Source organism: Apodemus sylvaticus, chromosome 9, assembly GCF_947179515.1.
Source record: "Apodemus sylvaticus chromosome 9, mApoSyl1.1, whole genome shotgun sequence".
In the NCBI taxonomy this organism is placed as follows: Eukaryota; Metazoa; Chordata; class Mammalia; order Rodentia; family Muridae; genus Apodemus; species Apodemus sylvaticus.
Window position 1 is genome coordinate 32,047,806 of NC_067480.1, and position 16,418 is coordinate 32,064,223.

At 40.3% G+C, this 16,418-nt stretch overlaps 2 protein-coding genes across 2 annotated transcripts in view; both read right to left on the reverse strand.

Moving 5' to 3' along the window:
* Rhbdd1 (rhomboid domain containing 1) overlaps positions 1-16,418 on the reverse strand; it is a 1,230,872-nt gene that overhangs the window by 1,200,628 nt on the left and 13,826 nt on the right. The window lies entirely within an intron of this gene.
* The window catches only part of Nyap2 (neuronal tyrosine-phosphorylated phosphoinositide-3-kinase adaptor 2), a 182,542-nt gene that overhangs the window by 45,700 nt on the left and 120,424 nt on the right, over positions 1-16,418 (reverse strand). The window contains exon 4 of the mRNA XM_052193430.1: positions 15,523-15,732. Coding sequence (XP_052049390.1) covers positions 15,523-15,732 — 210 coding nt within the window. The remainder of the gene's footprint in view (positions 1-15,522; positions 15,733-16,418) is intronic.

The following is a 16,418-nucleotide window of genomic DNA, read 5'->3' on the forward strand; positions in this document are numbered from 1 at the left end:
GGGAAGAAAGTATTTGTTTCATGTATGGTTCTATAGCATCACTGAGGGAAGCCAGGATCGAAACACAAAGGGCAGGAACCAGGATGCAGGAACTAAGGCAGGGGCTGTGGCGTACTCTTGAGTAGTGTTGCTTACTGGCTTGCTTTCTTATTAACTACAGAACTACCTGCCAAGAGCTGGCACCACTCACAATAGGTTGACCCTGAAACACCAATTATCAATTAAGAAAATGAACCACAGGCTTCCCCATAATACAATCTTCTGGGGACATTTTCTCAATTGAGGTGCCCTGTTCCAAGATGACTCTGGCCAATGTCGGGTTGACATAAAACAAGGCAGCACAGAAAATCCTATCATTCTATTCTGTGCACAAATTGAGTTTCATTTGTCCAATTCTTTCTATTACATATGCCATAGGCTGAAGCTTCATATTTTTGTTTTTCACTTTGATAACAAAAACAAAACTACAGAAACGACTCAGTAGTTAAGAGTATTTGATGCTCTCTCTTCTAGAGGACTTGAGTTTGGTACCCAGAATCTTAATTAGGCAGCTGGTAACCACCTGTAGCTCCAGGGGATCTGAAGCCCTTCAGCCTCTGCATATACTTGCAAATCTATGGCACATATGCCATCACATTGCACACACACATACACACACAAACACACACACACACACACACACACACTACACACAAACTATATGAAAATCATTCAGTTTATACAAGTTAAAAAATAATCCTAATGAAGTTGTAACCTAAATGACCAAACGACTCGATTAATCAAGAGTTAGATCATCATTTGAAGAAACTTCTCCCCAGCTGTTAGAGCATGTTGCCAGCATGAATAATGCCCTCTTCTTTGCTCGTGCCTCTGGCCTAGTGCTGGAAATGCCATCTCTGTGCCCATCAAGGGAGAGACAGATATTGGGAAGAGTTTATTGACTGCACAGTGTTAGCCGACTTCTCACCTCTGTGACTTCAGGGCATATTTGAACTTGGAAATATCTCTTCTTTGGATGCTTTCCAAGGCTCAGAGGAAGGCCTCCCAGGATTGGCTCTCTATCATCTGAAGAGCTCACAGCGATTGCTCTGTGCCATGGCTTGGTTGCCATGAATTCTTAAGAGTACCTTAAGCCAAGACCTGAAGCCTTTGCAGAACCAACAGAGACATGACCTGCATAGCTCCCCAAAGGCTGGATTTGGTCTGTGGAAGCACACCTGTGAAATGCTCTTCGCTAGTCATGCTCTCCCCAGTCTTAATCAGAGTCTCTGAGCTACCTGTAGTGGAGAGAAAGGGGCTTGGAGACCGCCACTGGAGCCTCACTCGAGATTCTAGGCACGTCTTCTCTCATACCCCTTACCCCCTTGCCCCCCTTGTGTGGCATCTTTCCTGAGCTTCATATTACCTCACGAGGTACTGACCTATGTAATACGTGGACAGTTAATGAAGAGGAGACTCTATATAGCTTCAGGAAGGTCACCCCCACCCCTATATTTAGTTTTACTTTTTCTGTGATGCAGCTATTTTTAGATCATTAATACTCCAGTCAGTAACCTTTGTAGTAGTCCCAACTAATTAATTAGTGGATGGGCTCATTCCTTTGTTCTGTCATCTGAGGTAAATAGAATCTTCTTTGCTTACTAACACTGTAATGTCACATACTCACATTTTATACACATCTTTGGCCCATAGATTGTAGCCAGAAATATGTAAGGATAATCTCTTATGTACTGTGTGGAAGCATCGCCTGTCAATAAATAGCCAACGGCCAATAAGCTGAGACAGGATAAGTTCAGCCTACAGAGAAAGAACACTCTGGAAACGGTCGTGAAGATTCCCCACATGGGCTCAGGGGAGGTCAGGTGTATGAAATTAGGTTCAGGTAACCAATCATGTGGCAGACAGAATAGTATAAACTGAATTATTGAGTTATGAGCTACTTAAAGAACAAGCCTTGTTTAGGGACTAGTCATTAATTAATAATAGCCTCCATGTCCCTGTTCAGGAACTGGAGAATAGGTAGAAAAGCCCCTCGGTTACAGGAATAGCTACCTGTAACTTAGGTTCTGTGGTTCTGTGGTTCTAGGCTGGCCAGTTAATTTCTTCTTCTCTTTTCCTTACTATATAACTCAGAAAACTAGAAATGATATCAGCCTTTCCAGGAAGTCCTTTTTGTCATTTGATCTTTCATAAGGGGGGGCTCTCACTACCCCTTCTTCACTGAAGATAGAATTCCCAAATACTGGAATTCATACACAATTTCACACACGGTTCCATACATATAATCACCCCCATACACAATCACACACAACATCAAACATGTACACAGTCATATACACATCATGCACAGGCATAAACAATCCTTTGCACTTATCTACACATGCAACCAAAATACAATCACATTTGACCACATATGTACAGTCTCACACACACACACACACACACACACACACACACACACACATCAACATTGTGACTTCCAATCACAATAAAGCCAAACAACAAATCACACTTATACAATCACATTCATGTAGTCATACATATACTTGATCATAAGACAATCATATGGACACAACCATATATACAAATCACATACACTCACACATGATCACACAAAATCAAGTGCACTCAACTAGACAGAATTACTCACGTACAGACCTCATCACATCAAACATACATGGCCACAACCCCAAAAAGAAATAACTCTCTGTGAGAAATAAATCACACATATACCATCATACAAATTTCATACGTACAAAATCTATCTAAAATCTTGTCTAACACTGGTTTCTGATTCTACCTCTAACTGCTTTCTTAGGCTACAGATGAGAGTTCAGATAAGGACACCAATATTCATTTTGTTAACCTCCTTTGCAAGTTCTTCTGTGGTTTGGTTCTTGTCTTGGGATATGAGAGTAATTATCTTATATTATTTTGTAATTCACCTTTTGCATTTTATATTGTTTATTTCCATTCAAACTCTATTAGGAAATACTCTGATCACTTGAAATGTTTAAAACACTCACTTTTTTTTTCTTTTCTGGTTATTTCCCAATGCTATCTGAATAATATCAGGAGAAGCACAAATAATACTATTTCTCTGGTTAACACAAATTCTGGTGACAGAAGCGACAGTTTTCCACAGAGAAGTAGTAGAACCACTAGGGGTGTAGCTTACATGAGTCTCCAAAGACTCCGCATGAGAATTTGGCCATGTGTTTACTACTAGAATTCAAAATGGGAGAGATAAACTCCAGAGTGAGGCTAGAGTGGGAAGAGCCAAGCTGGGGGAGCAAACACATGTTCCCGGAGGAAGCAGGCGGGCTCGCGAGCTGGGAAGGGAAGCTTATGATGGAAGCTGTCTTCCGGTACACGAGCCCACTGCACGGAATGGCAGCCTGGAGGGCTGTAAAGGCAGAGCCACAGCTGTGTGGGGCTCATGCGGAGTCAGCAGGAAGCCAGTCTGCAGCCCACAGCCGCGTCCATGTTACAGTGAGCAGCAGCGAGATGGAGCAGGGTGGCTTGCTGTTCTTGCTGCAGAATGAAAGGGGAAGAAATGGCCTCGCAGCTCGGTCGAACAGCTTACATTGAAAAGCAAGATGGCGAGAAAAAGGTACGGAGCGTAGAATTTTATATTATGTGTTAGTAAGTATGTTCAATTTTGCGATTATTTTCCCATATTGTTACACGGCAAAATTAAAGTACTTCATTAGGGGGAAAAACAGTGAGTTAAAAACAAAAACAAGGGCTGGAGAGATGGCTCAGTGGTTAAGAGCACCGACTGCAGTTCTGAAGGTCCTGAGTTCAAACCCCAGCAACCACATGGTGGTTTAAAACCATCCGTAAGAGATCTAGCACCCTCTTCTGGTGTGTCTGAAGACAGCTACAGTGTACTTAACATATAACAAATACATCTTTTAAAAAAAAAACAAAAACAAAAACTATGTTGCCTTTATCAGTTATCCATGCTCATATCCTCAAACCCTGGTACTCCTCCATTTTGTTTGTAGGCCAGTGAGTCAGCAGGGCAGGTTTCTCTTTTTTTCTTGACTTTTGTTCATACAGCCGTGTGTGCGTGCGTGCGTGTGTGTGTGTGTGTGTGCGCGCGCGCATGCGCGCGCGCGTGTGCGTGTGCGTGTGTGTCTATGTGTCTGTGTGTGTCTGTGTGTTGTGTTTGAGCTTGTGTGTGTAATGTTTGAGTTTGTGTGGTGTGTGAGTGTGTGGGTGTGAGCACATATGCACGGATTTATTTTCTCATGCATTTGGATTGTCTGACTAACGCCTGGAGACGCTTCTCTCTGGATCAGTTTCACAGGGATGCTTATATTGGTGGCATGGTTGGAAATGCCTCCTAAGAAGAAGGCCCTGAACTCATGTCCAGTAACTTCCATTACCTTGGTCACATAAGACACAAGGTCAACACAGATTCTAGGGATGGAAAATGAACCTTGGGTCTTGGTAAGAAGCTATGGAGACAGATACTGATGACCTAAATGCAGGACTAGGTAACAATTCCTGTGGCCCTAGCATTGCACCAAGACACAGTGGATATCCCCCAGCATCTAAACCCCACATCATACAGAGTAAAGGCTAAATATTGTTTTCCTATTAAAAGGTCTAACAGAGAGAGGATGACTGAGTAAATGTCAAATATGATATTCATCAAGGAGGGTGTGTATTTGTGCGTATGTGTATTCCTATGCGTATTTCCCTGTCAGTATAGCTTTCCATCCTGCTTATTTTATAGTGCAGAACAGAAATATTGTGATAAATTAAGATTTTTTTTTTAACTTTTAAAAACATTTTTGTAGCCGGATGGTGGTGGTACATGCCTTTAATCCCAGCACTTGGGAGGCAGAGGCAGGCAGATTTCTGAGTTCGAGGCCAGCCTGGTCTACAGAGTGAGTTCCAGGACAGCCAGGGCTACACAGAGAAACCCTGTCTGGAAAAAACCAAATCCAAAAAACAAAAAAAAAAACAACAAAAAAAAATTGTGTATGTATAAACCCTCTTTTCTCTTCCTCTCTCCACCCCCTCTCTTTGTGTATATGTGTGTGTTTGTGTGACATTCATGGATGAATACTATGCCACAGATATGGATGTTAGAGGCAATTCTGGGAGTCCATTCTCACCTGCCATCTTTTAGGATTAATTTCATGTACAAGTTCTTTTAACCCCTGAGTTAAATAATGGCCCCAAATTATTTTTGAGAACTGTGTACAATGTAGGAACAAACTCTGAGGCTTGCCTATGGTTGTGTGACTACATTCCATGTACAGATGCAAATATAGTTGAATACAAAAATGGCTGTGCACATGATCTATTCTTTTTCTCAAACACACACGCACACACACACACACACGCACACGCACACGCACACGCACACGCACACGCACACACACACACACACACCCTAGCTTGGAGCATTGTAACCAGTGAGTACCTATGTAGCTAAACATCACTTGGATTCTATGTGCTGCTCTTTCCAAAGAAAACATTCCATCTTAAATCTTAGGAAGAGAATTCAGAGAGCTTTCAAGTTGAAAGGGACTCAAACAGCACCAGTCTATCAGCAACCTCACGTAGGCTTCATGCCAGACATTTCCATGCATTTTTAAAGTCCTTAATGACACAATGAGATTTCTTTCATCTTAGATTTGGATGAAAGCAAAGTGCTATAATTCCTTCAACTCATTACCAGCAACATATTATTTTATTAATAGCATTGCCCTACCTGGCTTTCTTCAAGGAAAATTGAAAGTTAAACATGTTCATTATAGTTTGGCAGGAATTTTTGTCCAAAGTGCTGTCACAGTGTTCAGCCCCATGATTCTAAGGTATAGATCTGCCTGCTACTTGTTTACTTGTTGGCACTTAGGATTCTTTTTGTGATTCTTTTCACAAAAAGGGAGAATCAGAGCATCTTTGAGTTCATCAGAAGAATTTGCTGGTCTTTCCAACATCACCGGGATGACAAATATCTCATCATTTTCAAGAAGAAAGTGTCTCCTTTATAAATCAAGGGCTGCAAATTCCACATTAAGAGCCCATCGTCTTGGATTCATTGTGATCCCATTCTGCAATCTCCATTTTCTTTTACAAATTAACATGACACCATTGTCCTAGAACTGCTTCTCGTATGTCCAGGCTTTGGTGGAAAATCTCCAGTATCTGTGCGGTTTCCCCAATATCTGAGAAGGCAATAGGGATGAGACTGGCAGCTGCAGACACCTCATGAGCCGTGACTTTGTGTGCAGAGCGCTGGCACTGGAGACCTTCATCTCCCAGAGGACAGCACATTGCTCCTGCCTGGCTGCTCCTCTCTTGCTGCCTTTTGTCTTTCTTTTGTCTCATTTATTTATAAATCCAAATTCTGGTCAGTGAAGACCCATCTCTCCAACTTCTTATAGGAAATGATTCTGTCTGCTTTGGTGGGAAGACCTCTGTAATGTCTAAGAATCCACATCGATGTGTTTATGTATCTGAAATTCACTGTGCTCTAGCAGCCAGATTTGCTTCAATCTTTTCCCTTTATTCTTTTTTTTCTATCTATCTATCTATCTATCTATCTATCTATCTATCTATCCATCTATCTATGAGACTAGCTTTTAACATCGGAGATATCTTTAGAGTCATCGTCTTTAATACTGAAAACCTCTTGTATTAGATATTATCATCCATCTTTTATAAACAAATCTTAGGAAGATAGAGTCTGTCCAGTGTTATCACTAATGTAAAACAGAATCAAGGCTTAAATCTTCACTAGTTGGCTGCCCAACTTCTGTGACCAACTACTGTATGAAGTACATGTGTATTTTAAATTAACATACAACTCATCCTACAGATGTGGCTTATGAAAAATAACATATTCTCCTTCCATAAAATGAAATTAGATCTCTGGCTAGTTTTTATTTCCCTGAAATTGGGACTCTTTTTGGATACCAAAGGCAGAATTACATGTGGTGGTAGAACATACGTCATCCTGCCATGAGTTCTAAAGAGCATATATATCCAGCAGAGGAGAATATATACTATTGCCCCTTTAATTTCTAGTTCACTCTGCTTACTACAGTAGAGTCTGTAATCCAGCACAAAGAGCCACTTGAAGCACAGAATTCCATATTCAAGAGGGTAGGAGAACTATAATGTATAAAGTTAGCCTCAATAAAATCTAGCGGCCAATGTTTCCCCACCCATTCTCCCTGTCCATTTAGAGATCTTGGTACTTCGGTAAGGTTCCATGAAAGACTAGACTATTGGTGTTCACTATTCATGAAAATACAGACCTGATCTTCTATTACCCTTTCTCTCCCTGCCTGACCATCTAGGGCAGTGGTTCTCAACCTTCTTAATGCTGTGACCACTTAATATAGTTCTTCATGTTATGGTGACCCCAACCATAAAATTATTTTTTATTGCAATTTCATATTTATAATTTTGCTACTATTAGTAATTGTAAATATCTGTGTTTTCTGATGGTCTTAGGTGAGGCCTGGGAAAGAGCCCTTTGAGACTCAAGGGGTCACAACCCTCAGGTTGAGGGCCACTGGTCTCTCTCATCCCTAATTTTCCTATTATAAATTTCCTAAATCACTGTGGTTTCAGGAAAATCCAGACTCAGAGGCTGAAGTGTTTGTTGGCACTTCTGCTTTCTTTGGAACATTTTGTGCTGAACGGTTAGAACCTATGACTATTTAGCAGTCATGCTTGATATTTATCAACTGGAAACCACATACTGACAAGCCCCAGGTCATATGCAGCAGGAAGGAGGGGATCATTCCACTCAACACTTTCTGACAACTGAGCTATGTTTAATAGTCGGGAGCTTTGCCACAGTCACAACTGAATCTGGAAATTCCGGATGCTCATTAGCAGAGGCTGGGTAGCTTCTGTCTTCTTGACATGATATATGATCTCCATCATGCCTATCACTGATTCCTGGAGTCCATGGACGTGCAATGACTCTTTCCTCTCACTGAGAAGTACATTCCAGTTTCTGTGTGTCTAAGCAATGTGGAAATGTATAGAATAGACTAAAGGGTGTCATACTTCAAGAAAAATTATAAAAAAAAAAAATTCCAGAGTAATACATTTGTTGCTTGCATGCTTCATGTGTGAGAAAAATCATTTCTGCTTTAGTGGAAGAAGCTACTCCTGCTGCAGTTGCTGATGTGCCTGTCTCTCCTGCAAGCATCTTAGGAACTATCTCCTCCCTGACTCATCCTATCACAGACCCATCCCATTCCTGACACACACCATCACTGGTTCCTTCCATCCCAAGTCCATTGCAGGCCCATTCTGCCCTGACCCACCCCATCACTGACTCACCTCATCCGGGACTCATCCCTTGCTGAGTTCCTATGAGCAAAAACTCTGAAAGGTGAAGACAGAGAGGCTGAGGTGTTTTTTAAGACCACAGTTCCTCTCATTTATAGGTTTGTTCATTCCTATCTAGGCATAAATTATATGTCTCTGTCTCTCTGTCTCTCTTTCTCTCTCTCTCTGTCTCTCTCTCTCTGTGTGAAGGAGAGAGATAGAGAGAAAGAGACAGAGAGACAGAGATAGAGACAGAGGTAGAGAGAGATAGAGACAGAGACAGACAGACATGGAGAGGCAGAGAAAGACAGAGAGGGAGAAGCAGAGAGAGAGAGAGACAGACAGACAGACAGAGACAGAGACAAGGAAACATTTTGCTTCCAACTCAAGGCTTTCTGTTTTTATTTCTAAAAATGCTTCAGTCGCACCGAGCCAAAAGCATGGCCAACTTTAGTTCGTATATGTCCTGCGTGCAAAACTGTCCTTTATTCAGTTGGTGATAACAATGGCTCTTGGGAAGACCTGAGATCTCTGTGTGTCCTATTCACCCCATCAAAATTTTTGAAGTCTGCATCTTTTTATGTTCTTAGAATGACTTTTAGATGTAAATAGTAGATAATTACAAAAAATGATATATTTGATTAAGTCAAATTAATGTATTATCAGCAATTCTCTGTCATAAAGGAACAGAATAAGATCCCCCAGAGAGCTGAGACCATAGCATAAAACCTGTTGTACATAAGTGTGAATATGTGTGAATCCCCAGAAATGGCATCAGATATAAGCTAGGAAAACAGAGAGTAACTGATAGGGTCTGAGATTGTGTTAATACCATATTTATTCACGTACCTTCGCCCACATCCCTCCATTACTTTCATGAGTATGTGGGTCCCAATTCTCCACTATTTTCAGAAATCACCCTCTAGGGATTTTTCTGACTTACTAAACAACAGTAGTTTAATAAACTACTGCAACAACCAGTGGCAATGTTAATTAGAATTGGGATCTCCTGACATGTTTTCTTTACTTCAGCAATTCCTCCATTCCTCAATAGGGCTGTTAAGAACAGCCATTCCAAGGAGCTAAACTACTTTGAGTAAAGCAATAGTTTATGTGAATGTGTATATGTGCAAGCACCTACACTGTTGGGCAGGTGTGTGTGTGTGTGTGTGTGTGTGTGTGTGTGTGTGTATTTGTGTGTGTGCCTGTTGGGGCATTTCAGATCATCAGAAAAAGGAAACTGATATGTTAGAGAGAAGCTGGTACTTACAGTATTCTTTCTTCCATATGTGAAGTATGGTATCAGTAATAACTATGAAGGATTAGGGTTCTGGATTACTCTTCTAGCATTTCTAGTAAAGCATGAGTGGTCCAATGACTTAGTAAATTAAAGAAGGAAATAATGAAGTGTGCAGAAGGAGAGGCAGTTAAAATCGCCTCATTTTCTTCTCTTCCATATCAGCAAGTCCGGAATGTTCTCTTCATGCCAATACTTTCTTATTACAAACCTAGGCCATCTTTGTGGGAGGATAACCTTCAGGTGGTAGCTAGCTTGCTTGAAACACCAAAGGTGAATGGGATTTAGTTTCTCTGCTTGTCTTCATTGATGAAACTGTAGGGTATTTTAGGACATATTTGGCATTTTTTAAACTCTTGCTGTTCAGAAAAATATAGCTTAAAGCATAAGAAACATTTTTTCCTAGTTTCCTTAATTACCCTATCCCTACAAAAAAAACAAAAAGAAAGAAAAAAGGACAATAAAGTACTTGAGTATTAATAACAGTTGTTTTTGTGGCACTACATTTGCAATCATCAGAAACATTTAAACAGCAAATAAACCAAAGTAATCTAGGAAATTCAGTCTGACATAGATTCCAAGATTCCAAGGTAGGTTGGAGCATAGATATTATGGGAACCAGTAAGAAGATCTCAGAGATAGGAATAAGGCAAACAGATTTTGCAAAGCAAAACCAAAATTCTCATAGGGCTATGCATGTACAGAAAGGCAGAAAGCAATGGGCTGAAAATGTCCAAGATTTTTCAAGAAAAAATGGAAGTGGTAATCCTGCTACACATTGGGAAGCCAGAGCTGGAGGGGATCTAGAGATTGGTGCAAAACATTAGAATACTGGTCTTTTCTTCCCAAGGCATGAGAATGAACATGTGTGCAGAAGGCATTGAGACTCAGGACCAAACCAGAGCCCATGGAGAGAACAGAGCTTCAGATCCTGTTTGGGACTCAAGAAGGAGAAAATATTAGAAGGCTGGGAATGTTGCCCTGTGGAGAAAGTACAGGAACAAAGAGAGAGCCATCAGGCAGGATGGAGAGAGATGTCACAGAAGGAAAGAGGAAAGAGAAATGTAGTCAGTATCACTAAACCTGGCAGGGAAATAGAAGGGTCACTTCACACATGTATGCAAATATATGTGTACAGTACATGTATGGGCATTTGGGTGCTTAGAGGTACTGAAAGACAATGTCCACCAGGAATGTACACTAAATAGGTGTGATGGCTAGTTTTCAACCTAATAAGATCTGGATTCACTTTGGAGACAAGCTTCTGGGCATAATTGTGGGTAATTGTCTTCACCAGGTTAACTGAGACAGGAAGATCCCTTTACCTTGCGTAGTACCAGTGCCTAGGATAGGATACAGCGCTGTATAGAAGGGAGAAAGTGAGGACAATATTCATTGCTCTTTGTGTCTTGAGTGTGGACACAATGTGATCAGCTGCCTCCAGCCTTCTAGAGAGTGGCTTCTCCTCCTACTCCTCTGAACTGTTAGCCTTAAATAAAGTTGTTCTCCCTTAAGTTGCTTTCATCAGAATATTTTATCCTAGCAAAGGAAACCAACATACCTTTTCTTGGTATGTTGGTAAGGGTCACTGCACACATGTATGCAAATGTATATGTGGGGTACATGTATGGGCGTATTGTTCTCTGAAATTTACAAGCAATTGTCATCCCATATTTTGTATTCATTGTTAGCTTAGTCTACAGAAACTATATCCTGAATAACAGCATATTTGACTTATTGCTATTTATGTAGATGAATAAGCAATATAGTGAATGGAAGAAATACAATCTGAAATAATTTGAATTTCTGAGTAGCTTCCATAGACCTAGGGTCTTGACCACATCAGACTGTGCCACCTGCTCTGCGGTATCTTTAGGCCATTTCTTTCCCAGGCTTCCACCAGAAAGAATAAGAATAAACCAAAAGAATAGCAATGTGTTGTGCTTCTCCTTTCTAATCAATTTCCAAAGTCCCACCAAATGACTCTAGACACAGCAACTACCTTCTTGAAATACAAAGGTCTATGGAGTCTTTAGGCTTGGAATGACACAAACCAAAATAGATGCTTCAGGAGCCTGAGATAGGGGAACGTAGAAACTTGGAACGCAATTTCCTTAAACTCTGCACTTGTTAGAAAGGCAGGCCAAAGTGCTCAAGAGCATAAGGCATACGTTTACCAATTTCTGGGCAACTTACTGTTTAGTGAGAGTGCAGTCATTGACTACAGAATTCTATCATTCCCATTCACAGTCTAGGTTGTTTAAAGTTCTAAATTATGGACTCCCTGGATCCTATCCCAACTCCCTTCTCTTTCATGTCTCCTCTCTTCCTCGTGAATGGCTCATTCAGTCTATGCTTGCAACCATTCATAAATTTTCTAGTCCAGGACTGAAGTTCTCCTGAATCTCATTAGCTCCATGTCTGCAATTCTAACTCTCCACTGGCCCCTTGCTTAGATAGTAAGGAATGTTTCCAAATTGACAAGTAGAATTTAAGCTCCAACTTCCTCAATGATTCCTTGCTCTGTATCTCACAGACACTCGCTGTCACAGGAAATGCTCCTCCTGTCAGTCAAACTTAAAGTCATCACTGGATGTTCTACCATATAAGCCACTATTTCAAAATCTAACCATGGTATGGTAGTTAAGTGCCTATAGTTACACACGTTCATTTTCTCTCCAAGGTGTAAGCTTTCTTCTTTACTGAGGGAAGCAAGGGTCTTGCTCTCTCAGGGAAGGCCCTTTCCATTTCACTCAGCTGTTGGTCTCATAGTTATCATTCTCAGTTTTGAGCACTTCAATGGAAATGAGAAGGCTTTTGTGGCATACTGACTCAAACATCAGTTTTTAGCACAGGGCTGTGAAAAAAATCAAGGAAAGCAGCGCAGAATTGTGAGCAGGATAAACAGCTCTGAGGACATGATGACATCCACAAACAGCTGTAGAGTGCCAAAGATGCTAGTGATGTCACCACATGGTAGACTCTAGACTTGTGCTTTATGGTAGAAGTGTATCCAGTTACTATGTGGGGTCCTTTAGATGCTCATCTATATTAATAGATTCCTACTAAATTGTCTGCGGTTATTTACATAAAACACATTTTTTGCACCCTGCAGATTTTCTGGTTTCACCAGAAAGTATCTCCTTTCCTTTCCCCTCATCCTGGTGAGACTCTAAAAATCACTCTCATATCAACCAAAACACCTGATAAATCCTTCCAAAGTCAAAGTCTTCCAGGAAGAATTAAACAATTTTTGTTTCACATCTTAATTTTTATATCAACTTGACTGAGCTAAGGGATGTAAAGCATTATGTCTATGTGTATCTGTAAGCGAATCAACAGGAAATCATCCTCACCAATGTGAGCAAGTACCATGTTATCCAGTGAAGGTCTAAACAGAGAAGGGCAGATCCTGGCTCTCTCCTTGAGCTGGGATAATTTATCATCTCCCACCCTTGGACATTAACAATATAATATTTTAAGCCTCTAAACTCAGATTGCGGCTTGTGCCGCTGACACTATTTGAATGGCATTATGTCATGGGCTTTCCTGGAACATTTGCCTACAAGTAGCTGATCTGGATCTTCTAACCTTTCATGATGAAGTGAAGATATCCCTCATCATAAATCTCTTTCTCTACAAACGTAACTATTTGTTCTGTTTCTTTGGAAAACAGTCACTAAAATAAATTAGTTATGTTACATTATGATGATCTACTTGTATATCAATAGACTTTCAATAAAAAATGTAAGAATCTTTGATTGATCATTTTGATCCCTGGCCCTAAGATGTTGACTAATGTAGCACAGATTCTCATATAACATTTTCAGTTTTGATAAATTGTATCTGGGTTCTAAATATATCACTCACATATGCTGGATAGAAATTATACAATTTTGGATGTCTATTAGATACTGATAAGATCTGTACTGGTTAGTTTCGTGTGTCAACTTGACATAGGCTGGAGTTATCACAGAGAAAGGAGTTTCATTTGGGGAAGTGCCTCCAGGAGATCCAGCTGTGGGGCATTTTCTCAATTAGTGATCAAGTGGTGAGGGCCCCTTGTGGGTGGTTCCATTTGGGGAAGTGCCTCCAGGAGATCCAGCTGTGGGGCATTTTCTCAATTAGTGATCCAGTGGTGAGGGCCCCTTGTGGGTGGTTCCACCTTTGGGCTGGTGTTCTTGGGTTCTATAAGAGAGTAGGCTGAGCAAGCCAGTAACAAACATCCCTCCATGGCCTCTGCATCAGCTCCTGCTTCCTGACCTGATTGAGTTCCAGTCCTGACTTCCTTTAGTGATGAACTGCAACGTGGAAGTGTAAGCTCAATAAACCCTTTCCTCCCCAACTTGTTTCTTGGTCATGATGTTTGTGCAGAAATAGAAACCCTGTCTAAGACAAGCTCCAAGTTACTTATTAGCCATAGTTGATAAGTATTGTCTACTATTCTTATTAGCACAGGTGGTCCTAATTTCACTTCTAGTTGTTATTACAAACACCTTAACAAAAGCAAATTTGAGAGGAAAAGGTTTATTTTCTCTCACAATACCAGGTTAGTAGGCACTTGAAGCAGCTATTTGACAAAGTTAAAATAAAATGAATGCATGCATGTTAACTACTCAGCTCACTTGATCTACTCAAACACTGCCCAGGGCCCAAGCCAAGGAATGGTGCTGCCTACAGTGGGCTGAGTCTTCTCATATCAATTAATACAATCAGGACAATCTTCCATAAGCATTACCACAAACTAACCTGGTATAAATAGTCTCTTAGTGACACCCTTTCTAGGTGATTCTAGAGTGTGTCATGTTGACAAGTAGGACTAACCATCACATATATACCTATGGCCATTTTTCCTTTAACATAAAATATCACTTAGAATTTCTGCTAAATGTGTAGAACTTTTCTTGTCAGTTTTTAACGTGTACTATAAGGTGAGTTCTTCACAGTGTACATGGGATGGCTCCGCCGTCAAGCTTTATATAGTTTTCTAAATCTAAGAAGTTATAACTGGGTCCTTTACCAGAAACATCCCTCTCCAAGTACATAGATCATCGGCCCTCCTAGATTTTAACTTACCTGTGTCAAGAGAGTAGAAAGATTAAATTCACATAAATTGCTTTCCTAGATGTGTACCAAAGTCAAAAACAAACAAACAAAAAACATGAAAGGATTGGTCTTTTCTTTACAGTTTCCGCAATCTTTGGAAAACAGAAATCTGAAGTTTCTTGACGACTCACTGTTTATTTTAATTGACAGCTCTCTGTGAGTCCCACATGTAGATGAATCAGATCAAAGCAAACAGATGCTGCTTTAGAAATTTTTATGTTTAATAATCCTTATCTGTTAACCATGCAGGATTGCATTGCATATTTTAATCTCAAGATGTGAAGCTGAAAGGTACATTAGTGTCTTCACCTTTGGTTTGGATGTGAGAACTTCATACATGTCACATGCTCATTGACCATGTAACTAAAAAACAGCTTCTCTCTCTAGTGCCTTCAGACCATCATTGATATATTTCTATCCTCAGCTTTATTTCTTTTTGAATTATACAAGTCATCTACTTTTTTTTTTTAAGAAAAGGGGCCACAAACACTAAATTGTGCAATTTTCATCAATGGAAGTGGCTTGAGTTAAGGCCTATAGTCATTTTTGAAGACATTCGGTACAAAGCCTTTCCTAACCATAGACTGCCTCATGGCAAAGTTTCAAGAAGCATCATTTCTCTTGCCATGTCTATGAGTACCTGTACCATGGTATTCTGCATGTGTCTAACCCTTAATGTGTGTGTTTGGGTGCTGGTCTGAGTGGAGGTAGACTGATCTGAGGTGGTGGTTCCCTAAGTGATATCTGCATATTAGAAGCTTCTAGACATATAAAGCCATATGGAATGACAGGGTCATGCTTACCTGAACTGTGGTTTCCTGCCAACAGTGTGGGGCTCACAGAGCACCTGCCCATTCTGCTGGTGGCCACAGGTGGACCTGGGGTTCCATCCCATTCTTGAGCTTTCACTGGCTCTCTAGAGGAAGATGCTCCATGATGACCTCTCTCTTTGCTGTCCAACTTTGGTAACGGCTCCGTGCTGTGGCTTCGAACTTTCAGCTCCTCTGTGGATTCTGTGTATTAACAAAATTACTTGTGATTCAAGAATTAGATGCACCCTCAAAAATAATTTTTAGAAATGATTGTCTTTCTAAAGTTCTTGTAAGATATTGTTGAAAACAGGATTGTATTGGAGACTCTGGTGTTTAAAATATAACAGAGAAATAAGTCTCTTGGGGAATTTTCTTTCTCTTAAAGATGTGGGTACTTTAGTACACACATTTTTCTCTTTTGATACAGAATATCTCAGTGACTCTTGGCTCTTCTTTATTAAGTTCTTGCTTTTATCTTTAAAGAATTCTCTTGAGAATGCTATATTCTTTTCTACTTTATATTCATTTACCTTTCCTGTACTCTACTGTGGCACAAATTCAACCCAACCATTCTCTAGGACAGCTTTTCCTAAGAAAGTATAGTAAGTTTTATTAACTGAAATAGTTACCACAATTCTTAATGACCAGCAAATCATCTACCACTATTTTTTATGTATTCAGTGCTTTTCGTTCACAGATCCTTCCTTGTCTTGCATTACATTCTATATCAAACCCTGTTTCTGTGTCATATGTGATTTTCTTTTTCAACACATTCTTTAGTTACTGGTCTTCCCTAGGCCACTAGCTGAGACACTGTTGTTATTTACTATAGATTATTTGTATGACGTTTTGCCACAGTGGCTCCAGTAAACTCTGTGAGACAAAGT